The following is a 27,572-nucleotide window of genomic DNA, read 5'->3' on the forward strand; positions in this document are numbered from 1 at the left end:
TAGCAGACATCGTTTAAGAAGGGATTGTCCCCAAGGGGGTGAAATAGGGAATGAAATGCTTTTTGAAAGCATGTTGCTATTAAAGCAACTTTGAAGCTAGAACAACAAAAATTGGTACTTGGTTTCTCAGTCAGAAAATACAAAATAAATGTTTCACCATTTTTGTAAATTCAAACACTAACGGGGTTAGTTGATGAAAGTTTTTTTTTAAAATAAATAATTATGAAAAAAACTACAGGCTGTCCCTCTCGAAAGTGGCTCCAAAAACAAACGTTTGCTTATACTGCACTTAAAGGCTTTGCATAAAAATCATACCTTGTTCATGGGGTAATAAAACTGGATCATAAAAAGGTGCTGGCAGTGACCAGCCTCAACTCATAAAAACAGTTGAACACGACGCTGCAGATTCTCAAACGCTGCTGCCACAACCTTTCAGTCACTGCCTGAATTTCACGGATGGTGATCTCTCATAAATCTTCCAAGTTGTGTGGTTTATTCCTGTAGACCTTGCATTGCAGAGGAAAAAGTCAGGTGGTGTTACATCAGGTGACCTTTGTTGACACACTCCTTTCAATATCACTCGGCCAAGGAAAAATTATTCGACCTCAGCCACAGCCACTCAAGACGTGTCATGTGGCGCCATCCTGTTGTTACCACCCGACGGTAAGTTCTTCATCAGCTACCTGTTTCACAAATTCCCAGAACATTTCGATGCAAACTGCACTTGTCACGATAGAAACCCAATTTTTTGTGAATGCAGGAGTTGCTCGAACAGTGCATGTGAATTCACATTACACTACATACGTATAAACCGAGTGTTTACATAGCCAGAGCATTGGAACCATGCATCATCACTGAATCATGTGTACTGCAATATTCCTGGCCTCTGAGCAATAAATTGCTGAAGCTATCAGGAAAATGTAATGTGTTTGTCTTTGTCATTGACCTTCAGTTCCTGAACAACTGTAAACCTATATGGATACATTTCAGCTTTCTTCGCAGCTCTGTGACATGCTCTGCGACATTACACATACCAAAAATAAACGTCGAGCATTTCATCTCAATCGCTCTTTCTTCCAATAATAATGGCTGTCCCCTGCTGTGGAGATTCAACACCATTCCACTGCTCCCCATCTTGTTTGATAATTTTTGTATGCAGCATTTTAGATCGCATATGTTTGTCACCAAACCGTTCAACGAACATTCACTGACATGTCTTAATAGAACCAGCAGTCCAATATTGTTTAATAAGAAACATGTGCTCTTCGACAGAATAGTGATACGTTATTACTGAACACTGAACTCCAGCCACAGTGACACACAAAACACACTGTTGTGTCAAACAATATTGCAGAACGAGTGTTGCGATGTCAAACCTCATAAATTACACAGTGCAATTTCAGTGTAAATACATACACGTCTGTGGGGTCTCTTGAGTGGGACACCATGTACTAAAGGATTTTTAAGGTTACATCTATGAAAATTGGTATTTGACTTCTCAGATAAAAATGAAAAAACAATAAAAAAAATACATGTTTCAGTGTTTCTGGAAATTCAACCTCTAAGGCTGTGCAATAAGGTATGAAAGTTTTTAAGAAAAAATTTTGTTGCATTAAAAATTTTTAAAGCTGATTTTATGAAAATTGGTATTTCACTTATCAGTTAGTTATAAAGAAATATTTGTTATGGGATGAAAGTTGCTATGGAACATCTCCACAAGAACACAAAAGGCATGATTAACAAATCTTTTGACTCCAGCTACCAAAATTGCTTTTTGGTCAGAAGTACATTTGGAAAAGACCTTGCTTATAAGGCCTTAATTAGTGTGAAAAGGTTAGAAGATGTATCCATTTGTTAACAACATAAAAATCTGATTAAATAAAAACAAAAAAAATCTCTAATAGCCATACTGTCTACGCAAGCGAAGCTAGCACTTTTTGTAAAATAGGGAAACTTGTTTATTGGACATTCCTCATAAATCACTACCTCAGAAATTATTTGTCAACAAAATTATCGACAAAATTTTCAGAAAATGACCTTAACTATGTTGACAACAAACAATGACTGGAAAGAAGCTTTCAGCATGGTACACTCTTAATCAATCTATGAAACGAAGTCTTACACTGCAGTCTCTTTGCTCTAGTTTCCAGCAGTCCTGTTGTGGGACACTGGCAAAAACTAGTCACAACGAAATACAATAAATAAAGCAGAATTAGGAAAATGCCCCCTTAGTTCCATAAATTTCTTGTGCAGTGTCCATTGTAAAGAAAATGTATGAAATTTATAGGTTCTTGTTCCTCTATCTTTCAATGGCTCGATAAACACTGTGCACTGAAATTATCAGTATCCTTCAAAATATTTTCATGTACTGCTTTATAAATTTTTTTTCTTTCCACGGGGTCAATCAGCAGTTCCCAATTTCTTTAGAGTATCTCACATTCCGTGTGCGTGCACGGACACTCCTACACTTAGCTGATGATGTAAGTGTTGCTTGTCATTAGTGGACAGCACAGCAATACAATTTTTTCCCCAAAACTCAACTGGCAAGTAAACAATCCAGTTAATGCCTGTGCAGACATTTGAGATACACAAGTACGTGGCTTAAAGGGTTAGTACACCAGAATACCAAATTACAAGAAATTAACTATCACAAATTATTCAAGTTTCAAAAAAGACATACTTTTTGAGAAGATTTAATCGTTTACTTGACCTCTATTGACATTTATCTGGTATGCTACAACTGGCATGTTGAGTGACGAAAAGTATTCGCATATTTGCTTTCAGACAATGGAGATTGTCACATTGGTATGCCTGCCAACAGCAAATGCCACCTTTGGCTGCATCAAACTGTCACCATAAACCCATTGAAGTGCTCCGAACTTGTGTCAATAATGTAGAAGGAGCTATAAGCTCTGTTAATATCACACAGGTGAGGTCACAATGTTGTCCAACTCAGCACCACATACAACCATTTTATCCAGCCATTCTGGGTGAATGCGTCATTGTGACATACCCGTATGAGGCAAAATGTACCAGTATGACAAAAGCACCGCCCTGAAGACTAATCACTCACACCGACTTTTGTGCTAATATCACACCATTTGACACTGAAGGGGCTTTCTGGTACTTTGTCATGAACTGTATATCAAAACTGAAAAAACTGCAGAAAAAATAGAAAATTAAAGAGGTGGAACCTGGATAAGTCTAAAGAACCAGAGGTTGAGTTTCACAGTGAGTATCAGGCCATGACTGACATGAACAGGGAAAAGGAATACAGAAGAAAAAGAATTGGTAGCTTTGAGAGATGGAATAGTGAAGGTAACAGAGGATCAAATAGGTTAAAAAAAAAAACAATGGCTAGTACAAATCCAGGAGGTACTGAATCCGATTGATGAAAGGAGAAAATATAAAAACAAGCAAATGAAGCTGGTGAAAAGGAATACAAATGTCTAAAAAATGAGATTGACAGGAAGCGCAATATGGCTAAACAGGAATGGCTGGAGAACAAATGTAAGAATTTGGAAGCACATTTCACTAGAAGATAGATAGATACCGTCTACAGGAAAACTGAAATGGTCTTCGGAAAAAAGAGAAGCAGCGATATGAATAACAAGGGCTCATGTGAAAAGCCAGTATCAAGCAAAGATAGGAAAGCTGAAGGATGGAAGGAGCACAGAGGGTATATACAAGGGCAATGTACTCGAGGGCACTATTATGGAAACGGAAGAGGACATAGATGAATACGAGATGGGAAATACGATAGGGCGAGAAGGATCTGACAGAGCACTGAAAGACCGAAGTCGAAACAAGGCCAGGGAGCAGACAATACTCCATCAGAACTATTGACAGCCTTGGAAGAGCTAGCCATGACAACTATTCCATCTGGTGTGCAAGATGTGCGAGGCAGGTGAAATACTCACAGAATTCAAGAAGACTAGTAATTCCAGTTACAAAAAAAGCAGGTGTTGACAGGAGTGCACATCATCAGTTTAATAAGTCGTGATTGCAAAATACTTCATCACAGTAGAATGGAAAGACTAATAGAAGCTGACCTCAGGAAAGATCAGTTTGGGTTCAGGAGAAATATTGGAGCACATGAGGCAACACCGACCCTACAACATATCTTAGAAGAGAGGTTAATAAAAGACAAACCTAAGTTTACAGCCTTTTGTGATTTAAAGTGTTTGAAAATGTTGAATGGAATGCTCTCTTCGAAATTCTGAAGGGAACAGGGGTAAAATACAGGAAGCTAAATGCTGTTTACTGTTTGCACAGAATTCAGATGGCAGTAATAAGGGTCGAGAGGCATGAAAGGGAATCAGTGGTTGAGAGGGAGTGAGACGTGGTTGTAACCTATACCCAACATTATTCAATTTGTACATTACAAGCAAGCAGTAAAGGAAACTTGAAGAAAAATGTGGAGTACGAATTAAAGGTCAGAGATACAAATTAAAAACTTTGAAGTTTGCTGATGATGACATTGCATTTCTGACAGAGACAGCAAACTACTTGGAAGACCAGTTGAACGGAACGGTAAGTGTCTTGAAAGAAGCATTTAAGACGAGCAATAACAAATACAAAACAAGGACAATGGACTGAAGTTGAATTAAATCAAGTGAGGCCTAGCAAATTAGATTAGGAAACAACGACACTTAAAGCAGTAGATGAGTTTTGCTATTTGGGCAGTAAAATAACGAATGATGGCCGAAGTAGAGAGCATATAAAATGCAGACTGGCAATGGCAAGAAAAATGTTTCTCGAGAAATTTGTTAACATTGAATATAGATTTTACGAGTTAGGAAGTCTTCCCTGAAGCTATTTGTCTGGAGTGTAGCCATGTGTCTTCCTCAGTTCTAATGCAGAGTACCTCTACTCACAACTAACCAAAAAGGTCTATATTTAAGGTATTCTGAAAATTACATCTGATGATAAATCATTGAAAAATAGGAGATGCATGGCTAAAACCAGAAAGCACACAGTAAAATATTCTAGCACAGATATAGTATAAACTAAGGAATAACACCAATATACTGTGGAAAAATCAAAACGCTAGTAGGAAGAGAAAAGTTAGTTCATCTTATCCTCATATTACATTTCATCACTCCCAAAGAGAAGACATCTTCCTCAGGACATGTCTGTAAATACATGTTATTGTCATACTGCCATGTCTACTACATCCACAGCCTAAATGCAGCAAAATATAAGAGAGATTTATGAACAAGCGTTTACTGCAAACACAATTCATTCAATTCAGTGAGCTCTCAACCTAGTGGTTCATGTTCATAGTAAAGCTGTGGCTGAAAGTCACTGAAATGCTTGTGGTGTCAAAAGCTGATTTGTGGACGTTATAGACAAATATATTATTTGTCGAAATCTTTACTTCTACTGCTTAAAACCAACAATGAGAACAAAACTGTGTGGAAACTTGCAAGAAAATAGGAAGCAATCTTCTCTTCTCTACTTCGAGGACCAGTCACCAATTTCGCTGCTCTCAAGTTTAGAAAATTAATTATACAAAGAGGAAAAGAAATGTTTGAAACAAGAACTATCAAAATTATGCCAGTTCATTAGCTACTAATACTGGTGGCAGCAATGGAAACAAGCGAGCACAATACCTCTACAAACGATGCATTATGAAAAAAGTAGCCAAATCTGAAACAATAATTAGCAGCAGCAGCAGCAAAATACTAAACCGCAATAGGATAATTAAAAATGCTAAATACAGCTGGCAATTAAGTCTTACAAACTGAACCAAGTATATAAAAAAAAAGTTAAGCAGAAAGCAGTCCACAGCTTTACAACAAACATATATGCTAGGAATAATTATTTCACTCCAATTGCTACTACAGACAATATGAAGGTCCACAGGTGTATCACAAGTGAAAAAAAACAACATGTAATTATACTCAGTGGGCTCATATTAAAGTCATCTCCTGTGAGTTACACTATATCACTTCCATTTGATGAATGGAGAAAATGGAACTGTAAATTGTGAGTGTAACCTAGCATTCTTCTAATTAATGTCTACTTTACTTCGTACAAGATAACAGATGTGTAGTCAACAGATACAAATACCACAATGTAATGTGTATGGGAACATATTACTGCCACAGTGGGCAGGGAATATGTCTCCGAGTACTATCCACATCAACTCAATCCTTTTTTCTATTACCACTGCGATAAATGCAAATTTTAGTTTTTATCTCTGACGTATACTGAGCAGCAAACTAATGCTGGCAGTCTGCTGTTATTTATTGCCAATGTAGTGCATATGGGACAAATAGCCAGTGGTAACACTGTTTCCCGTCAGATTACCAACGTTAAGTGCTGTCTGGCTTGGCTAGCACTTGGATGTGTCATTGTCCGGGTCTGCCAAATGCTGTTGGCAAGCTGGGTGCACTCAACCATTGTGAGGCCAACTGAGAAGCTACTTCATTGGGAAGTTGCGCCTCCTGTCTCTTACACTGACAACAACCGCAAGAGCAGTGTGCTGACCATATGCCCCTCCGTATCCGCATTCGGTGATGCCTAAGGGCTGAGGATGACGTGGCGGCTAGTCTGTACCACTGGGCTTTCAAGGCATGATCAGACGGAGTTTTTCCTTTATGGATAGTCTACATTTCCCATAAAACAAAACATATTTGGAAAAGGTTATTAGTTAAGGTACAAATGTTCTGAGAGCATTGTCTATGGCACAGTTACTGTTGTTTAAAATCTTTTCCAGTATTAAATAAAAATTCGCAAAATGTTTATTCAAAGACAATTGGAACACACAGATTAATTATATCACCATTTTACTATGTTACAAGTAGTCTTTTAAACCTTTAAGGAACAGGAGTTTTTCTATTTGCAAATTAAATTTACATTAACTTGGATCTGAAACAAGATGCTCATTATGAATGAAATTTTAATATATCAAACAATGGAAAATCCAGGATGGAATGTAACAATACCAGAGAAGGAAGTTGCTACTCACCATACAGCGGAGATGCTGAGTCGCGATCGACACAGTAAAAAGATTCACACACTCATAGCTTCCGGCCATTAAGGCCTCTGTCAGCAGTAGACACACATATACACACGCGTACACGCACGCAACTTGCACACATGTCTGCAGTGTGGTTTCAGCTCTCCGAGACTGCAGACGTGTGTGCAAGTTGCGTTTGCGTTTGCGTGTGCGTGTGTTTACTGCTGACAAAGGCCTTAATGGCCGAAAGCTACAGGTGTGTGGATCTTTATACTGTGTCTATCGCGACTCAGCATATCCGCTATATGATGAGTAGCAACTTTCCTTCTCTGGTATTGTTAAATTTTAATATATTACAGAAGATCATATAATATGTTGTGTTTGCTGACTAACAGCACAATACCATAAAACAAAGAAAGAAAGATTGCGAGAGGAAATCAAATGCATACAAGACTACATAGAGAAGATTCAAGTATCGAACAATCAGTTCCGAAAGTAATTCCGTGATAAATTGATAGATCAGGTGGTTTACTTCTTTTAAAACAAACTGTACTCAGTGAGCAACATATGCCACGAAATGAATTTTGGAATGTCAATGGTGCCAAAACGGGGGAGGGGAAGATGTTTAGAGGAAAATTAGAAACGTCTTTGGAGGAAAGAGAAGCAACTGTTTGAATATCAGAAGTTCAGGTGGCAAGTGAGAAGTAAGGAAAGAAGGTGAAGCTGAAAGGTCGAAGGAATATATTGAAGGGAAATTAACTGAAGGTAGTATCATAGAAAGTGAAGATGTCAGAGAAGATATGATCGGTGAGAAAAATTTGATGGAGCACTGAAAGTGCTACGTCAAAACAAGGCCGCTGGGGTAGCCAACATTACATAGAATTATTGACATCCTTAGGAGAGCCAGTGTTGCAGGCATTACCTGAACACCGAGCAAGAAGGTTTAAGAAGAATTAATACTTTCTTAATCTGACAAAATGGAATTCACACAAATTCTCTTAAAAGCCTATCTAATGCTGAGGTCATTGTCAGTAATGTGTGGTGCTAAGAGTAAAGCTATTAATGATTCCAAGAACAGTTAATTAGGTGTACAAATTTAAAGGAAAATTTTTGATGTTTGCTCTGCAGGCAAAGAAATGAAATGCTCCAGGATTATGGAAACAGAATTTGGTTCAAGTGATGCAGACCACAGCAATTGCTGTGAAGCTAACTCCATAACCAGGAAGCTCAAAATGTACTAGTAGAACTTTAATAAACAGAGTAGAAAGAAGTATTTTCAACTAAACTAGACAAGTATAAAGTCGCAATTTAATATCATCAACGCAGTTGTAAAGAGTTGTACCGTATCCTGACAGTTCAAAAAAAGAGTTGCAACCTCTCAAATTTGCTTGCGTTATTCTGGCTGAAAACAGAGACTGCAACAACATACAAAAACCCGCCTCTAACTTTACAGAATATTGATGGAACAGTTATACGAGGGTTGAAACACATATAGTGGCAACTATTTATTCACAACAGATACAAAAAAGTTACATGTTTGTACCTGTTAATTTCCTTCAAAGTAGTCATCAGCATTGTGTAGAACACGTTGCAAGCGATGAGGAAGGTGTAGTATACCATTAGCAGGGTCTTTTCTGATGATGGTGCGAGTGGAGCGGGCTAATGCCTGTGAATCTCTGAAATAGTTCTGAAGCAAATGCCACGGAGTGGTTCCTTCATCTTTGGAGTCAAATAAAAGTCACAAGTCCGGGGAGTGTGGTGGATGGTACAGTACTTCCCAGGTCCATCGACTGAACAGAGCAGCCACAGCTTGCACTGTATGCGCATGCACATTGTCGTGCAAAATGATGGGTGGGTTGCGCAGAACGTGTTGGCACTTCCTTCGCAAAGCTGGTAGCAGGTGATGCTCCAAAGACGAACAGTAATACTGTGCACCGACTGTCTGCCGTGGAAGAACGTAACTCGTTAGGATAGCACCATCACAGTTCTACACAAGCATCACCATAACTTTCACCATACTGGAGCTCTGACACACTTTTGACTTTCGCGGCGACCCATAATGACGCCATTTGTTAGATTGGAGTTTCAGTTTTGGCTCATACGATCTGACCCACGTCTCATCCAGTGTTATGATACACCATAAGAAAGCCTTCTCTCCTTCACGCTTATAGCGCTCAAAGTGCGTCTGAGCAGCATTGTAAGGCATCCATATCTGCATTTCCATGAGGTCATGCTGAACCTGTCATGATGCAATTTTTTGCATGCCCAGGCATTCCATCAGGATGCAAAGCATAGTTGTATGCGTTAATCCAGTTTCGTGGGTAAGCTTGAGAATTGAATGGCGTTTATCACTGTCCACTAACGAACCAACAGCATGCACTACTACTTCAGAGACGCTTGGACAACCTGCCCGACGCGTGCCTGCCACAGTTTGCCGACCTTCGTTGAAGGCTTTTACCCAACGTGCCACTGTTCTGTACAGCCTTGCCGATTCGCCGCACGCCTCTTCAAGACCTTAATGTCACTGTCATGCTGTGGGACCTCTGGCACATTCAATCTTGATCCAACTCCATTGTTCCTGTTTCGAAAACACAGTGACACCGTTACGTTAGACCGCTCGCTCACAAGTGAAGGTGTTTCCCTCGACTGTGCGAATGCCGGTGACGTGGGACGGGTGAGTCCATTTGCCCGGAGGTAAGGTAGGTATGTCAACAACATGTGCTATCAGCGACAATAGTAGATTCCATTGCATAGTGCTTCCACAGCAGTGTTGCCACTATTTAACTTCCAACCTACATATATGTCACTAATGTAAGATTTAAATAAAATTATTGAAACAGGCTATAATCAGCCTACACATAAACAGGAATTATTACCAAATTCCAAGGTACTTTAGTACTATGGACCTTACAGTAAGTTATTAGCAGGTGCATTTGGCTCTTTAGTTCCAACCTTTAACAGAATTCTTGTTTTGGCCTGAACATCTGAGTTTCCACGTTGCTTCACACTTTAGCCCAAGCCCAGGAAGAGAACTTATTTTAAAAATGTTTTATGCCTCTTAGCTACAGAATTTTGCAAAAAAACTATTGTTTAATTTGCAAATTGCTGAAAAAATTGCAAGAGAAAGGAATAATTATTGACTTGCTGACATTCCATTTTGGTACATGTCAGATGCCTGAGGAATAATGCAATTACTATTACGACTAATACTCAGATCTACAACAGGGCTATGTTAAAGTACAGTAGTCAGCAAAAGAAGATCCCAACAGTTGCAATTGGTGTGGCACAGCTGCTTCACGCGTCTAGCTGGTCTAATCACATAACATTATTTTGTATACAATTTCATGGGAATGATCACTGTTCTCACAACTCTACAGGTGACTATTGTTTCACTTGCCACTATTTGCACTTTGTGGCTGAAAGCTGGGAACAGCACCGATAGCTGACAGCGCTCTCTGTTTTCACCGCATTCTCTCTCGTGTGTCAATACAAAGAATATGGAACTTCAGTTCAAACATTTGGTGGAAATCTATTGGCTACTGTAGAACTTATGTCAAAGGTATTATGGACCTTTTAAGTATAAGTAGCTCTTCAGGTCAAACTGGCAATCACATTTTTATTTCTTGAGCACAAGGACAGTGGGTACTACCCTCTAAAGCTTCAAGTTTAACTCTTTATTTCAATTCCAAAAGCTGATACCTAAAATCATCGGTGCCAATGACAGCGGAACACCCGACACCACAGACAATCCGACAGCCATCAATGTACACAAAGGTACTACCACTAAGTACTGTGCAAATGTTGAGACACTTACAGCAATAGATCGAATCTGGAGTAGTTTCCTTAGGAAGCGAACGAAGCCCAAGTGAGTATGGCCCGCCACATGAAGTCAAGGTGGTCCACTGGAAAAGTGGCAGGTAGCATGAAGTTAAGCTGCCAGAGCAATTGCCAAAGCGAAATCCAGGAGAGAACAGATAAGAGGGACAAAACCCATAGTGGCAGTCAAAGGAGTTATCGAAGGAGGAGGCATAGGATGGGTGGCCAAACACGGCATAGAAACAGCATGCATATCTGCTGAGGAGATCATCGTCTCGGTACTACAGCGGTAGTTCAGCAGCTTTTGCATAAATACACTCAACCGGACTCCTGTAAAAAAATGCCGGTGACCAAATGGATTCCACAATGGTGGATTGTTTTCATACGGCGTAAGATGGATCGACGTGCAAGTGCACGAACGGAACACCCACAGTTTAGTTTCGAGAAGACAAGGGAACGGTACAAAGGGAGGACGGTGATCAGATCCGCTCCCCAGGAAGCACCCTTAGGACACGTGGGACTGCGTACAGCTTTTCTATTGAGCCTGGGCCCCAAGAATTTCGTTGTTTAGACAAAGTGAGGGGCAACAGGCCCAAGATATAAATATGGTGGAAGAAACCCACTGGGCCGCCAGAAACTCATACAAACGGATTTGTCAGTGGAAAAGCAAATGATGTTGTCGATGGTCCAAGAGTAAAGATGATCGAGACTTTACTGAAGACGTCACTCGAGGAAACAAGTCCATGGTGAACTGCAATAGATCGCAAAATCATCACCAAAAAGGGAGCCGGAGATGCCCGGCAGGGAACAGGGCACAATAGGATTAATGGGTACAGCAAAGACGATAATGCTCATAACGGAGCCCTGAGGCACCCCGTTTTCCTGGATAAAGGTGTCCAAAAAGGCAGAACCCACACATGCCTTGAAAACCCCGTCTTTTAAAAATTCCTGAAGGAAACGTGGCAGGTGGACTTGGAAGTACCGAGTGTACGGAGGATACCAGGCCTCCAGCACATGTCATAAGCTTTCTCCAAATCAAAAAACTCGGCCACAGTCTCGATATTTGTGCAGAAAACTGTTCGTGACATGGGTGGACAAAGTGACAAGATGGTCAACTGCAGGATGGCGAGCCCAAAATCCACATTGTGCGGTGGTTAGTAAATTGCGAGACTCGAGCCACCATTCTCGCCAGGCACGAATCATATTCCATCAACCTGCAAACACTGCCAGAGAGAGAAAAATGTGGCAGTAGCTAGAAGGAAGGTGTTCGTCCTTACCGGGCTTGAGTATGGGCATGACTGGTTTCACACGAGCATCTGGGAAACATGTCACATGCCTGGATGCTACTGATGTATGAAGGATAAAGTGCTTGCCCGCAATGAACAGGCACTGCAACATCTGAATGTGAACGCTGTCCGACACTGGGGTGGAAGATCGAGATGAAGTGAGAGCATGATCTAGCTCTCTCATAGTAAATGCAGCATTGTAGTATTCATGATTCTGAGAGGAGAAGGGTATCACCCAAGCTGCCTCCACTTATTTCCAATGGGTGGAGCTCGAAATCTCCGCAAAACAGTGGCCCCTGATGTTAGAGATAGCAATGAGGTTCACAATGACATCATCTGCTACAGTTGTGCCGGAAATTGGGGAATCGACCTTGGTACCAGATAGACATCGGAAGTTGGCCCACACGATGGAAGAGGTAGTGGCAGTGTTAAAAGAACTGGTAAATGAAAACCAGCTAGCTTTCTTGCTATCCCAAAGAATCCGACGACACTGCATGCGCAATTAACGAATGCAGTTCGCCATCATACGATGATATTAAAAGTATGGAGATCAAATCTCTGTGTGCGAATTGCATCACAGCAGGCCTCAAGTCCTCCATGGGACCAGGATACGGTGCAGTAAAGGTGAAGAGCAAAGAATGAGACAGTCTTTGGCAGTAAGTATAATGTTTGTAAGGTATTCTACCTGATCATCACAACTGGGGAAATGTTGTTTGTCGGAGGTCGCTAGGGTGGAGTGTAGCCTCCAGTCGGCCTTAGAAAGCTGCCAACTGGCTTAGCACATAGGTGGGGTAAGAGTCAGCAAACAGATAGCACATGGGAAATAGTCACTCGAGTACATGTCAGAGACAACTGACCACTAGAGATGACAGGCAAGCTGGGCAATGCAGAACAAGAAGTCCAAATGGGAACAGGTGTGTGTGGAGTCTGAAAGGAACATGGGTGATCCAATGTTAAGGCAGATGAGGTCGAGTTGATTGAGAAGGTCAGACAAGACGGCAACTTACCGACAGGTTCTGAATGAGCCCCAAAGGCGGATGGTGTGTACTGAAATCACTGAGTGGGAAAAGGGGGTAAGGGAGTTGCCCAATAAGCTGGAGGAAGTCTACCCTGATGACACCAACTGCCGAAAGGATGTAGACGGTACAAAGAAAAAGGTGAAGTGGGGAAGAAAAATGAGGTGTTCAGTGATATGGTTTGACTATGAACACCATCCCAGATGAGCAGCAAGACACGCCCATGAGATGGAATACCATCCTCCACAGGGAAGGTAAAAATGTGCCGGAAAGAAATGAGACACATCAAAGAGGCCGCGAGGATGCAATTTTGTTTCCTGGAGGCAGAAAACAAGGGGACGCTGCAATTCCAAGAACTGCCGGAACTCCTCATTATTGGATCTAACACCACAAATGTTTCACTGGAGGAGAGTCATGACGGGGAAACAAACAAAGGGTTGTCACCTTGGAGGCTGCCGAGTGCCAGCCTTCAAAGACTCATTGCCACAGGGCAGGATTCTGTTCCACGAAATCTAGAGAGGTCGGCATTGGGTCAGCCTCCGACAGGGTAAGGTAGTTTTTCCATCCGAATCTCCTGTACAGTCTGCTCACTGAGATACATGGTTCATTCTCACAATGAGGCTACATGGTCACCACTGCATTCGATATCGCGAGGAGAAAGAATCATGAACATCCTTTTCACAAGTAACACATTTAGCCATGTTTCGACAGGACATTTGAGTGTGGTTGTAACACTGACACTGGTAGCAACACATCACACTGGGAATGTACGGTGAGCTGTGACTTCATAGCCTACTTTGCTCTATGATGGAAGCACTACTCTATCAAAAATGAGAAATAGAGTGTATGTAAGCACTAAGGTCGGATCAAGCTTTTTCATTTCCCGATGGCCTACAGCGATGCCCTGATCAGAGAGGTAACTTTGGATTTCTCCCTCAGTCAGAACATTGAGCAGCCTAGTGCAAATGATATAACGTGAAGAATTCAACATTTGATGGGCCTCAACATGAAGAGGATAGGTGTGTAGGAGTGAAGTCGTCATCGGGCTTGAGAATCTTATTGATCTCCAAATGCAAAGTACTATTATGTAAACAAGAGCAGCATTTCACAGGACTGGCAATTGCATCAATAAATTTCTGAATAAAAAACTGATTAACCATAGCAAAAGATTGACCTTCAGTATGTGATACCATGAGGAACCGAGGTGCAGCTTGGAGAGTCTTGGAATTTTAGCCTCATTCCGTTTATGTCTACTAGACATAGACTGAAATGGTGAACGGCTCATTGTGAAAAAATCCCCCCACGATTGCCAGCATCTCCTATGGTATGCACCTTCCAACTGTGGGCCTCCACTCTGAGATGGTCTCCCCACATTAGGTGATTGTTCACACTAGGACACGCCTCGCAAACTCCAGATAAAGGGACCAATTGGCAATGTGGGACGGTAGTAGCTCAGGCAATCGTCCCTCCTGGGTCTGGCCTGTAGTAGGGAGTACATGCTAACCCTATCTGTCAACCTGGAGCTGGGAATTATGCATTACCCAGTCCCTATTATGCATCAGACACATGGGCCGGCCTTCAGGAGCACACATGGAGGAAGACGAAACAAAGAGGAACCTCAAATGCCGAAGCAGAGGAAGGGTACGAAATGTAGAATGAAGAAAGAAAGAATGGAGGAGGGACTGTTCTGGTGACAGGTTACTAAAACACAAAACACATTCCCAAAAATATTCCAGGCATGTTCCCCAAAGGAGGGGAGAAAGAATAGCAGGATAGCTGGCATGCAGCATGGAAGGGAAAAGGTGCTGCAATGGCTGGAGACCCATGGTAGGCAAGTATGAGCTCATCAAAGAGTGTCAAGCTCCTGGGGTGTGGACCCTACCTGATAAATATTTCACAATACTTGTGCTTAACGTGTGTCGTGTAGTTTTACATCCTTGGTTGTATCAGCTGTATATTTTTTGATAAAATCACCTATCTGAGAAGATCTTTGTTATTGTCAACAGTTTTGTGTAAGGTCTTCCAGGCGGAATCTACCTCATTACCTGACATGCTTGTGTATATTAATGACCTGAGCAATCAGTTCCCAACAACAACAATAGTGCTGAAGAAAAGAAACATCAAGTTGGCAAAAGTTTATGTCTAAAGTGGAAGTATTTTATCACCTGAAATTCCTACATCTCCTGCCCCCGTGCTTCATATTTAGCAAAATTTCTAGCTAAACTTTGTCTTTTGGACATCTGTGTTACATGTCAAAACAGGATCTCTCTCTTAGACTTCCAAAATTGTAAGTAAATGCATTCACTTCACATGTAGTACATAGTTCAACATGACATCGGAAAATCTGGGTTAAATACAAACAATGAAAAGAGTAAAGAGAAACAACTTAATTTATATCTTCTTAAAATTTCTTATTTAAAATGATTAAAAATCATTTTGTACCACTATTTCCAACAACCTATAACATAATATAATACCACACCACCTCTATATAAGTGATGTCATCCACCTACAATGTCATTCCAAAATTACAAACAATTTCACAACATGGGAAAGTTCCGTCATCACCAAAACTTACCTGTGGATATACCAAATGAAGGAAACAAATCATTATACCAAAAGGAAAATCCATTTGACAAAACCAATAAATAAATAAATAAATAAATAATCTGGAGACAGAATTGCTGACTTTCAAGAGCTGAAATTAGTGCTGCCAAAAACACACACAAAAGTACATACACACTGTACAGGGTGTCCATAATGTCCTGCTATCATTTCAAAACATCATAGCTTGGAAACTGGACGGACAATTGTGGTATGTTATAAAATGTTTTTCAGCTATCAAAGTTTACTCCTTTGTAAAGATGTGATGTGAAAATAATAATAGAGGACACGGAAGGGTGGACAGTGCAATTTCTCTGGATGGAAAGTGTGACTGCTTCAGTCATCCACAAGAGGTTAATAGCACACGTGAGGAAACAGCACCAAGTCACAGATCTATTTTTCTCTGGGTATTACAGTTCAGAGGCAGCAGGGACTGTGCTGAGGAACTCCAAAACATTGCGCATCCAGCAACTGCACGTGTACCAAACAGTGCTCAGTGTGTTGATAACTCGAAACTGGGGCTTGTGCGAATCTCGTTTCATGAACTAGAGAAGTAAACAGGTGTGCGAACAGTGTATATCCCGTCACCTCACCATTGCACAGAAACAGAAGTGTGTGGAGAGATGTCAATTATATGTGCAACATTACAGTGTACAATCCGGTGCTGTTCTCTGAGTGTTCGGTCACCATCAAAAAGTCACGGTTCTTCCGAGACACTCCAGGAAAGAAACAGTAGAAGCGCACTGGGAGCCCTCGTCCCAACAACTCATGGATGGGACTTATTGTACAGAAAAAAATGGCGACTGTGTTCTGGGATCACGAAGGGATAGTATGGCAGGTTGCCTCCCTCCCAATATGAACCTCGACAGTGATAGGTACCGCAGCTTACTGAACCAAATCTGTCGACACATTCAACACCATTGGCATGGAAAATGGGGCCGTGGCATTCCGATCTGACAAGATAACATGTGGCCACATGCCGATCGCCGGACCATCGCCACCGTGCCCCGACTGGGGTTTGCTAGGCTGCCACACGCTACACAGCTGCAGGATCTGGCTCCTAACAATTTTGCCCTATTCAACACAATGGAGGAGGTCATGTGTGGTAAGAAGTTCACCACCAATGATAAACTTTATGCAGCTGTACATCAGTGGCACTGGGAAGACGCACCAGGTGAATTGTTTGCTATACAAATATGGAAGCTGCCAAAACGACGGTAAAAGTGCATAGACATTGGTGGGGAATGCCTGTAATATAATTTGGGTGTGTTTTCACTATATGTTCCCTGTAAACAGAAAATAAATAAATAAATAAATAAATATAGTGCCACTAATTTTTAATGCCCCAAATAATACATGAGGGTGTATAGGTGGACGAGGAAAAAAATTCCCAGATTTTTTCCCGGTTAAAAGTACACTTTTCCCTGGTGAAAATATAATTTTTCTGTTCTAAAGTGACAGTAAACTTTTCCTCGAAACTGTAAAGCTTATCAATCCTTTGAATGCTGAAAGTTTAATACACGAACGTAGAACTTCCAGCCATTTTTAGAAAATGAACATCCCCCCATCCCCTGGGAGGGGAGAAAGGGAGGGGAAGGCACATGTTTTAGACATATCTTCGATGTGCAGCAACATGTATACTGCATATTTTTGTATTATGAAAGTATATATTTGAATTCTACCAAACACAGCACTGAAATTGATACTGTGATGCGCTTTTGTAAGCCAGTCATAGGTCACTTCACGTGAACTCACCAGCCGACGACTGCGGATCTTCAGAGCATAGGACACATGATGTATTCAACCAATAGCAACATCACTGTTCAGAAGCACGAGCATACAAATATGAATAGTCAATGGTTTAAATTAATATACAGGGGGGAACTAACAACATATTTCAGCCTTCCATAATTATGTGAATATATTTCAATTCACTTGATAGCTCCTGGCCACAGAAATCTATTTTGTTTTCATTTGACGTGAGAGCTGTAAATGGAGAGGAAGCAGCAAAATAACTAAAAGTAAAAACTGGTCACGCAGAGGCTATTCCCACCCCACTGCTACTAAGACTGCTCTGCACATGCGTGAATCTGGCAGCTTGGGCACACCGGAAAAATGTTTCTGGGTAGCATCTGGCTGCTTGTTGTTACTGCTGATACAGCTAACAGCCACACATGACTCAACTGCGCATGTGCATGAACCCGCTGACAACTGTTCAAATGAACCTAATGTGAACCGTTGTGACGTCACACTCATTGGAAGCAGTTTGTTGTTATGAAGAATTGCACAGTCTTCGTCCTAAAGCCTTTGACGCACAGTATTGTTTATTGTTCTGCACTGGCGGGATACAATAATATTCTTTTGTCATAGTATTCAGTTCTTACTAGTCAAAATTACCGTATTTTCTCGAATCTAAGCCGCACCTGAGAAATGAAACTCGAAATCAAGGAAAAAAAAAATTTCCCGAATCTAAGCCGCACCTGAAATTTGAGACTCGAAATTCAAGGGGAAAGAAAAGTTTTAGGCCGCACCTCCAAATCTAAACAAAGGTGGTCCATTGTAATACGAGACACAATTTAGGTCGAATGAATGACGATACAGCTACAGTAGTTTGGTTCGAGTTGTAAGCTTAGTAGTTAAGCATTACCAGGTAGCCATTGCTATGCGTCAGGCACTCCGTCCGTATTTATATGGGTACCGTTCCTTTTTCACGTGCTTCGTCTGGTTTGAATCGATTATTGCGTAAAAAAAAAAAAAAAAAAAAAAAAAAAAAAAAAGAGGAATCGTCTCATTAGCGAAACATTGGCAAGAGACTGCTATTTGTTGTTACTTACACTGCTGCTTTATTTGATAATAATCAACAAGAACCAAATAATAGACTGCGTGTGATAGAAGATGTTGTGAAGGAGAATTTAGCGAAAATTTTTCTTCGTTTGAAAATCTTTGCAGTCGTCTCCTTAGTACATTACATTCTGCACACAAATTAGTCATCTTAGATTTAAAAATCTAGTCAGTTGTCGTGCTTCATTTCTGACTGTATCACCATTCGGCGTGAGAATAATACGAATATAAATATGGCATGATATGTATATTCTCCCGCATTTGCTGTTGTCTCACTCTAGTTTCGTAGTTTATTAGGCAGACAGGATCTAAAGGAGATAGCAGCAAACACGAACAAATACACGGCAAAATGTTTATATTCGTGTTATTCTTATGGTGAAGAGAATACTGCATGTGATTCACAATTCATAAAAGTTCCTATTAGCAACCATCTCTTGTCGCAAGTGGGAAAAAATTCAGAACGTAAAGTTGGCCATATTGATAAACATCCCAAACAGTCTTACCAGTCAGATTTTCGTAGTACATTGAAAGGCTGCTACATTCATAGATGAACAATACGGAATTTGTATTTACTTCGTTGGATAATGTATGAAAATGCAGTGGTGGAAACTCAGAGCAGAGAAAAAAACTCTTCTTCCACCTTAATTTATTTACTGACGCAGAGGTTTTGGCGCCAGTATTTATCTTTGTGCCTGCAAAGCATGCCTGTGTAGCACTACATATATTCAATGGCAGAAGTTAATTGTGGCGGCACCTACCAACATTTTACAGAACTTCCGCTTACTCTGCACTCGATTCTAAGCCGCAGGCAGTTTTTTGGATTACAAAAACTGGAAAAAAAGTGCGGCTTAGATTCGAGTAAATACAGTACAAAAAATTAACTGAAAACCAAAACAATTAAAAATTCTTGGAATTCTAAAAAATTCCCCGTTTTTACAAGTTTTCTCCTGGATGAAAAAAATTCCCAGATATTCCCGGTTGTCTTGGGACGTATACACCCCGTACATATCTAGTAGGCTACACCTACAATCCATATAAAACCTTTGAACAGCTCTCACTGAGGAGGAGATAGGCTTCATTTATGTTAAGTTTTGGTGAAAATACAGCTGTATGAAACAATCTGATGATTTGTAATAACTCTATACGCTTATGTCTAAGGTAAAGCAGTATTACAAGAACAGTTCACTTCTGCATGTGCAGTGTTTCCGAATGGTGTACAGGCTTATTCATAAATACTTCCATAGTTTCAGAAAATGACTGACAGAAAACACACTCCAATCAGCAGATAGATTATCTCTCCAAGTTTTGATTTATATTACACATCATGGTGTAGTTGCAGACTACACCACTAGGAGCCAGGCGTTTCAGAATGCAGCATATTATGGGAATAGTGTGTCTATTTTGTGTCCTCTAATTTCTGACGGTGAGTCAATTGTGACATTCCAGTGACAATGCCTTATCAAATACAAGGTAAAAGCTGCAACAGACAAAACAATCCACTGTCAGTACAACACATTCCGTGAGAGTGGCCGCTTATGTGGTGTGCGGAAAACAGACCAGCTAAGACTTTCAACAGAGAAAGTGGGATCCGGACAGGAATCATTTGCCAGGAGCCCAAAGATATGACGATACATGCAAGCAGGGAACTGTAGGTACCGCAATATTTGCGTGCAGAACTGTTCCAGATTCAGATGTTACATGCACTGACTACTCGGGACAATGAGCTTCATTCTGACTTCGATTATGACTTGCAGCTGCTACTGGAGGAAGGTGGTATCTCACAGAAGTTAGTTTTCAGTTACAAAAACACATTTTGTGTGTGGAAAGGTGAACTGTTATAATATGCTCGTTTGGAAATTCACCATTCATACGAAATTCTGTAACAAATTCGTGATTCACTTAAAGTTAATGGCTTTTGTGCCATGTCATCCTTCAAAGTCTACAGGCCATTTTTCTTTGCAGAGAAAACTGCGATCGCTTTTGCGCACCAGGAAATCCTATGCCAATATCACAGCAAGACAGTGGAGGCTCCATTTTGTAACACGGTGGTGCTCCACCCCATGGTCACGATTATATCAATGACTGACTGTGCCTCAGCATTGGATTACACAAGCTTCCCTTTGCAATTCTTCTCTTCTTCAGTGTTCCACACGGTTACATTACATAACTCTGTGTGATTTCTTGTTATGGGGTTATGTCAAAGTTTAGGTGTTCCTGACACCATTGCAACTTAATCTGAAATATTTGCAAGGAAGTGTAATAAACACAATCGTCGATATCGACCTCGACACGTATGGCAAGAGTTCAGCGACTGAAGTTTGTCACCTCACAAATGATGTCCATACTGAACACCAACCATGTGGGTCAAGGACGTTGAAAGACTCTCTATCCACTGATGTGCATATATTTCTGTATGTCTTTTTGTTTTCACACAGTCAGCTTCTGAAACCCTGGAAGTACTTATGTACACACAATGTGGTGCACCCTTTAAATCACAAAATACGATAATCCTCTTTCGTTTCCATCCCCCCCCCCCCCCCTCCTCCAAAAAAAAGTCACAAAACCAGATGTTCAAAGAAGATATTATCTAGGATGTTAAATAGTTTGTAGATCTCAGTGTGAAACAACATACCATGTAACTGCAATAATACAGGGTGGTTATAATTAAACTTTCGCTACTTGAGAGGGCTCCAATAAAAATGAGCAATCTTACGACAATGAGATTCTGTGGAAAACATCTTTGAGGACAGGTGGCACAGAAATAACAAATAAAGCCTCGAATGAAGCACATTTTAGTTTCTACGTGAGAGGGTGCTAAGGATACTATTACACAATTGTTCATAGCACTTTTCAAATGATGGATCGTGGAATGTTCAGCTGTGCGACACAGCTTTTGCACTGCTCGTTGATTGCACATTGCGTCCAGCATTCTCAATAATTGTGGCACAACTGGCTGTCAGCTTCTCCCGAGAGCATTCAAACTGCCGACCTTCAATCCTGCTGCAGAAAGAGCACCTCTTCATATACCGGGTGATCAAAAAGTCAGTATAAATTTGAAAACTGAATAAATCACGGAATAATGTAGATAGAACGGTACAAATTGACACACATGCTTGGAATGACATGGGGTTTTATTAGAACCAAAAAAACACAAACGTTCAAAAAATGTCCAACAGATGGCGCTTCATCTGATCAGAATAGCAATAATTAGCATAACAAAGTAAGACAAAGCAAAGATGATGTTCTTTACAGGAAATGCCCAATATGTCCACCATCATTCCTCAACAGTAGCTCTAGTCGAGGAATAATGTTGTGAACAGCACTGTAAAGCATGTCCGGAGTTATGGTGAGGCATTGGCGTCGGATGTTGTCTTTCAGCATCCCTAGAGATGTCGGTCGATCACAATACACTTGCGACTTCAGGTAACCCCAAAGCCAATAATCACACGGACTGACGTCTGGGGACCTGGGAGGCCAAGCATGACGAAAGTGGCGGCTGAGCACACGATCACCACCAAACGATGCGCGCAAGATATTTTTCACGCATCTAGCAATATGAGTTTGTTTTTTTTTTTTTGTTCTAATAAAACCCCATGTCATTTGAAGCATGTACGTCAATTTTTACCTCTCTATCTACACTATTCCGTGGTTTATTAAGTTTTCGAATTTATACTGACTTTTTGATCACCCAGTACTTTAATGAACCAATACTCATGCACTACTGCAGTTGTTGTGATAAAACAGCTTTGCAAGTAAAGCCCTGTCCATCTTGTCCAGACCCCTGTGCAACTGCAGTGCACCCCTATGCTCTCGTTTCGACCTTACATCGTCCTACCAATAATGGTACCTGGCGGCAAGTCGTGAGACTAATATTACTAGCGACGCAAATCCTGCAGCGCACAGTCTGAACGTCATTTCTATAAAGTTGAGCACCCGTACAGTAAATAGTTTCGCCGTCTACATCGGCTCGAGTAGCAAAAGTTTTATTATAACCACCCTGTGTGACGATGTGGGACGTTAAACACTATTTAGAGCTCGGTGTAAAACAACACAGTTAGCCTCTCGCCAGTGCCACACAGTATGTAAGTGCAATAATATGTCATTACTTTTTTGGCGTCAGCAGGCTGCTTTGCGACGTCGATCTTTGGCAGAATGAACTCCCCCAGCAACTTTACCACCTTCTGGCTGGGCGGCCCTGTGTGTACGTGTGTGGCAGCGTGCCAGCCGAGTTTCTGTTGCTGCTGCTGTGGCTGCCGAGCGGTTGCAGCAAAGTGGGAGAGCGAACCGGCCTGCCGGCTCGCAGAGGAGCTGTCCTCCGTTTGGCCCAGAGGGCGGATTTCACCAGTCTCCACATTGCACATGAACATGTTGTTCTTGCCAATATTTACCTGTTTGGTCAAAATTGCAGTGTTAAGTCAGTGTGAACACAATACCTAAACTAGAAATCTATGTACCACAATGGATATCATGTCTGTTACACTAACTTGGGTCCCACTAATATACAGGTGAATCACAACTCCACAGAAAACTTTTCAGAGATAGATGCTGTAGGATGGGCTAAAACAAGGAAAAATGTGTAGTAAACATGGGCTGCAAAATGCATACCTTAAGATCAATGAGCATTTATTCATCTTTGCTACTGTGTAGTGGATCTCTTCTACTGAACAAGTGCCCAACAGCCCTTAAGGTATGCATTTTAAAGCCAACATTTACTAGACATTTTTCTCTTCTTTTTGTCCATACTACAACCTCTGAAAGTATGTTAGCGGAGTTCTGGTTCACCCTGTGAACAGGATGAATGTAAGTGTGGAACCATCTTCTGAAACAAAAACAGGATAGTAAAAACAGAAATTTGAAGTCAAGTAGTACGAGATGGTAAAATCTGTGAGGCTATGTTACTAACTGGGCCACCATTTTGAAAGCTGCCATCTTGAGTGCAACACATTTTTTTCAAATGGAAAGGGTATGATGTGGCATACAAAACAGATAGAGAATAACATTAAATAAACAGTGATGATGATGTGTTGGTGTAGGTGCACTACAACAAGGTCTTTGGTGTGCACTACAATAAAGTCTATAGCGCCTGTATTAAAATTTTATGAGAAGTATGTGGATAAACGTTGCAGAATAATAAAACTTTAAAAATAAAAAATACTTAAAATCACATTGTATACCCTTTTAGAGATATCCAATTTACTCAAGATTAATTGTTGCAACAGTGCTTATGAGTACATGAAATGCTTACATTTATAGAACAATAGCACAAGCGGTTCCACGGTACCAGTTACTGACCCAAGCTGAAACACCCATGTTAGTATGTGCACAGGTGGCAATGCAGGTGCTGACCCTACCATCCACTCGATCATACAGATGGTGAATAAATCCTGGGAGACATGGTGTCACACCTGCTGGCCAGGTTCTGTAAGAGTTGGTTGACAAGTCACACGAGTCACTTCTCAACCCATCATACCCCTCAATTGGGGACAGACCCAGAGATTATGCTGGCTGCCAGGGAAGTTGCTGCACATCTTGCAGAGAATGTGGAGTTTCGTGGGCATGTGTGGGAAAGCATTATCCTTCTGGAACAATACATCATACAAGAACAGCAAAAAAACGAGTCCAACAACATTCTGCACATATCGAGCACCGGCAAGTGCCCATACAGCTCACGTTTACCAGTGGTAAACGTGAGCTGTAGATGGTCACATACCACACAAAGGCCTGGGATGGTGGCAGTGTGTGTGTGATGAATGTACTCTATGAGACAGTGCTCACCAAGTCTACATTGTGTGCTCAAACGGCCGTCACTTGCGTGCAAGCAGAATAGGCTTTCCTTGCTGAAGACTGTGACGCACCATTCCATCTTCCAAGTTTTCCTCTGAGGGCAGCATACGAGCTGTGCAGGTCGATGGTGTGGCTCGAGTGGAAGACTGGCTAGGGGCTTGCATGCCTGCAGTTCTACTGCTATTAACGGCTTTTGCAACAGTGTGTGTTTGACATGTCTGGGCTCAAAAGCCATCTTATCCGTGCTGTGACAGCTGAACAATCTGCCACTGATACCCTTACAATATGACGATCCTGGTAGATGTCTGTGCTGTGTGGACATCCAGATCATCATCTACAGGTAAGACAATGTTCACGTGACCATTGACACCAGCATCGTTGCACAACTGGCGCAGCACGTCCAACGTGTGTGACAATTCTTTGAATGCCACTCTGAAGGCCGGCGACAATTTGACCCGTTTCAAACTTGTTCAGTTGGCTGTAGGAATTATGAATGTGTGTCTGTAATATGGTTACCTGCTTGCTTCACATTTTTGCACCACACTGAGCCTTATGGCTGAGTATTCCCTCATTAAAGGGTAGACGCAGATGGCCCTCTGGTAGCTATGTCACTATGTTATCTGTTGGGGGATAACTTTTTGAAGCTATTATCAGTACATCTACTAGTCCCATGAACAAAGAGAGAAAGAGAAAGAGAGAGAGAGAGAAGCATCCCTGTTAGAACAGAGGATTTCAAATGAAGGCATCCATACCAACAGTAGAATGGTTAAATTTCTAAAAGTTTTGGGAACCTGGCTTTTGAACATAAATAGAGAACTGGACAATTGAAAACAGCTACAAACAAAGCAAAATCAGACAGTTTAGTGGTATCTTTCAGTATGGGTCTGAAGTCCTGTACTCTGTGCATCTTGCAGCAAACTGATGATCAGCTATATGTCAATTATGAGAATTTTGGTACACGTGTTAGTTAAAGTCTACGAGGAATGAATGATGCAGATAACCGTAATCTTACAACGCTCCAGGATACCCACTGAACATATCCTGTAGCCTTTGTGTGTTATCATCAGCATGTGTCTTGTTAGAACATGTGACGTAAGTGCAGAATTAATAAACCTAAGCTCAAAAGAAAGGCACAGTAATTTTTTCCAATGTAAATTTCTGCCTGTAAGTTATGTCACATGACCCCCTTGTCATTTGAAAACAACGAACTGTATACAAACTTTTCAGTTCAATAAACTTTACCAACAGCCGTACACTTTAAGATATTTTATTTCGAAAGCAACCAGTTTCGGCAATTCATTTTGCCATCTTCAACCCCATGCACTTTTTTCAAATCAGCAAGCTTATCGTATGGCACCATAAAACTGGGTATCGTGAATCCCAATCGTCGTGCACCTGGTTCATATGATAGCATGATAGCAACTCAAAGTTGCTGTCAAGTTTTCATATGAACCAGCTGAACAATGATTGGGATTCATGATAACCAGTTTTATGGCACTACACGATAAGCTGATTGATTTGGACGAAGTGTATGGGGCCTGAAAATGGCCAAATTAATTGCCAAACTGATTACTTTTGAAATAAAATAAAATATCTTAAACTGTACGGCTGTTGGTGAAGTTTATTGAATTGGAAAGTACATACCAGCCGATGTCACCTGGCCATAATGGACTAACAGAGATTGTATAAAAGGTGGTAGCTGCCAAAATGGTGGCCCCTTTCCCCCTCACGGTCCCCCCCTCCCCCCATCTGATACTAATAGACTTTAAAATTCTGTATATTCACCTCCTTTTGGTTTAGAAGATGTTTCCACACTTTCGGACCATCCTGTACATTAATGGACTTCCTGAGGACAAGTTCCCCCGATAGGCAACAGACAAAGTGAAAAAAGAACAGGAAGGGCCATGTGGTGGGATTGGGGAATCTTAAGTAGGATGACAATATTGCACAACTGGTACCTGGATAATTCAGTGAAGTATAAGAAAGGAGACTGTACCAAAGACTAAATTCAAGTATACAATTTGATACCTTGTAATAGTACTATACATCTCTGTGAAGCCACGTCCACACTGATGTTTGTAACACATTTCAAACAATGATTCTGGCAACTACATCTGACCCTTGTTTGCAACATGCTGCAAACCCATTTCAAAAGGTGGAAATAGCTGTCCGAGCAGTGATGGTCCAGATTAAAGGAAACATTTCCTGCCAGCATTACTGCATCTTACCACTGCACAGCACTAGTGTCTGTATATGTTTCGGTCATATGCATATATGCGTTTGCTTGTATTGTTCGCCGATACTGAAATGCAGTGGACGAAGCCACATGTTTGGAATTGCTGTTACTTTATATGAGGCAGACGAATGCCTATGGAATGTCACAAGTTCCAGTAACTAGAATGTAAATTAAAACAGGACTCTTTGGAAAGAACAGCTACTGTATTTAATACCAGCAGTTGCTGCATCAGGATGCAGGTTTGGTCGCAAATTATTCAGTAGCTCCACATATTTAGGTGTTATGTCATATATGGCTCGCTATGATATGTGAAATAAAAATGCGAGGCTTTGACTTTAATTTCATTAAGAGAGAGAGAGAGAGAGAGAGAGAGAGAGAGAGAGAGAGAGAGAGAGAGAGCAATTCTTCAGATTACTGGAACTGCTTTCTTTAACTGTGTGTTTTTGAAATACATGGTTTTATAGTATTTATCAGAATTTTGAATCTGAGGATACATTCTAGTAAAGCTACAGAAAGCTTCATCTACAACAACTCTCAACAAACCATTGAAGTGCATGGCAAATGGTACATCCAATAGTACCAGTTCTTGAGGGTTTTTTCTTATTCCATGCTCTTGTGGAATGCGGGAAGAATGATTGCTTAAACACCTCTACACACGCAGTAATCAGTCTAATCTCAATGGTGCGATCCCAAGTTTTCTGCTGAGTCACCAATTCCATTTATGCACAATATTTCGACAAGTGACCCAGCCATCTTCTTCAGATGCTGGGCATTTTGCACAAATGAAAACAGCTCAGCAGAACACTCCGAACACCACCATTAATCAATCGCGCACAAAAAAAAAAAAAAAAAAAAACCAACACACCAGATCACAAGTTTAATCTTGTTTTCACAATCCCTGCAGGCGAGATACATAGGAGGTTTCAGTATAGTACTAGATTTATCACTTAGTTGGTTCCCGAAATTCTAAGCTCGCTTTCATGGAACAGTTTGCATATCTCTTCTAACATTTTGACAGTTCA

The 27,572-nt window shown here is 41.0% G+C and overlaps 1 protein-coding gene across 7 annotated transcripts in view; it reads right to left on the bottom strand.

Annotated features, from left to right (window-relative positions):
• The window catches only part of LOC124718871 (lysine-specific demethylase 4C-like), a 380,259-nt gene that overhangs the window by 266,787 nt on the left and 85,900 nt on the right, over positions 1-27,572 (bottom strand). For 5 of the 7 annotated variants that reach the window (XR_007005926.1, XM_047244505.1, XM_047244506.1 and 2 more), the window contains one exon: positions 22,637-22,918. The exons of the other annotated variants lie outside the window; for them this stretch is intronic. Coding sequence is in view for 4 of the 5 variants with exons in the window: in XM_047244505.1 (XP_047100461.1) it covers positions 22,637-22,918 (282 nt within the window). In the remaining variant the exon portion in view is untranslated. The remainder of the gene's footprint in view (positions 1-22,636; positions 22,919-27,572) is intronic. 7 annotated transcript variants of the gene reach the window in all.

This window comes from Schistocerca piceifrons, chromosome 10 (assembly GCF_021461385.2).
Source record: "Schistocerca piceifrons isolate TAMUIC-IGC-003096 chromosome 10, iqSchPice1.1, whole genome shotgun sequence".
Taxonomy (NCBI): domain Eukaryota; kingdom Metazoa; phylum Arthropoda; class Insecta; order Orthoptera; family Acrididae; genus Schistocerca; species Schistocerca piceifrons.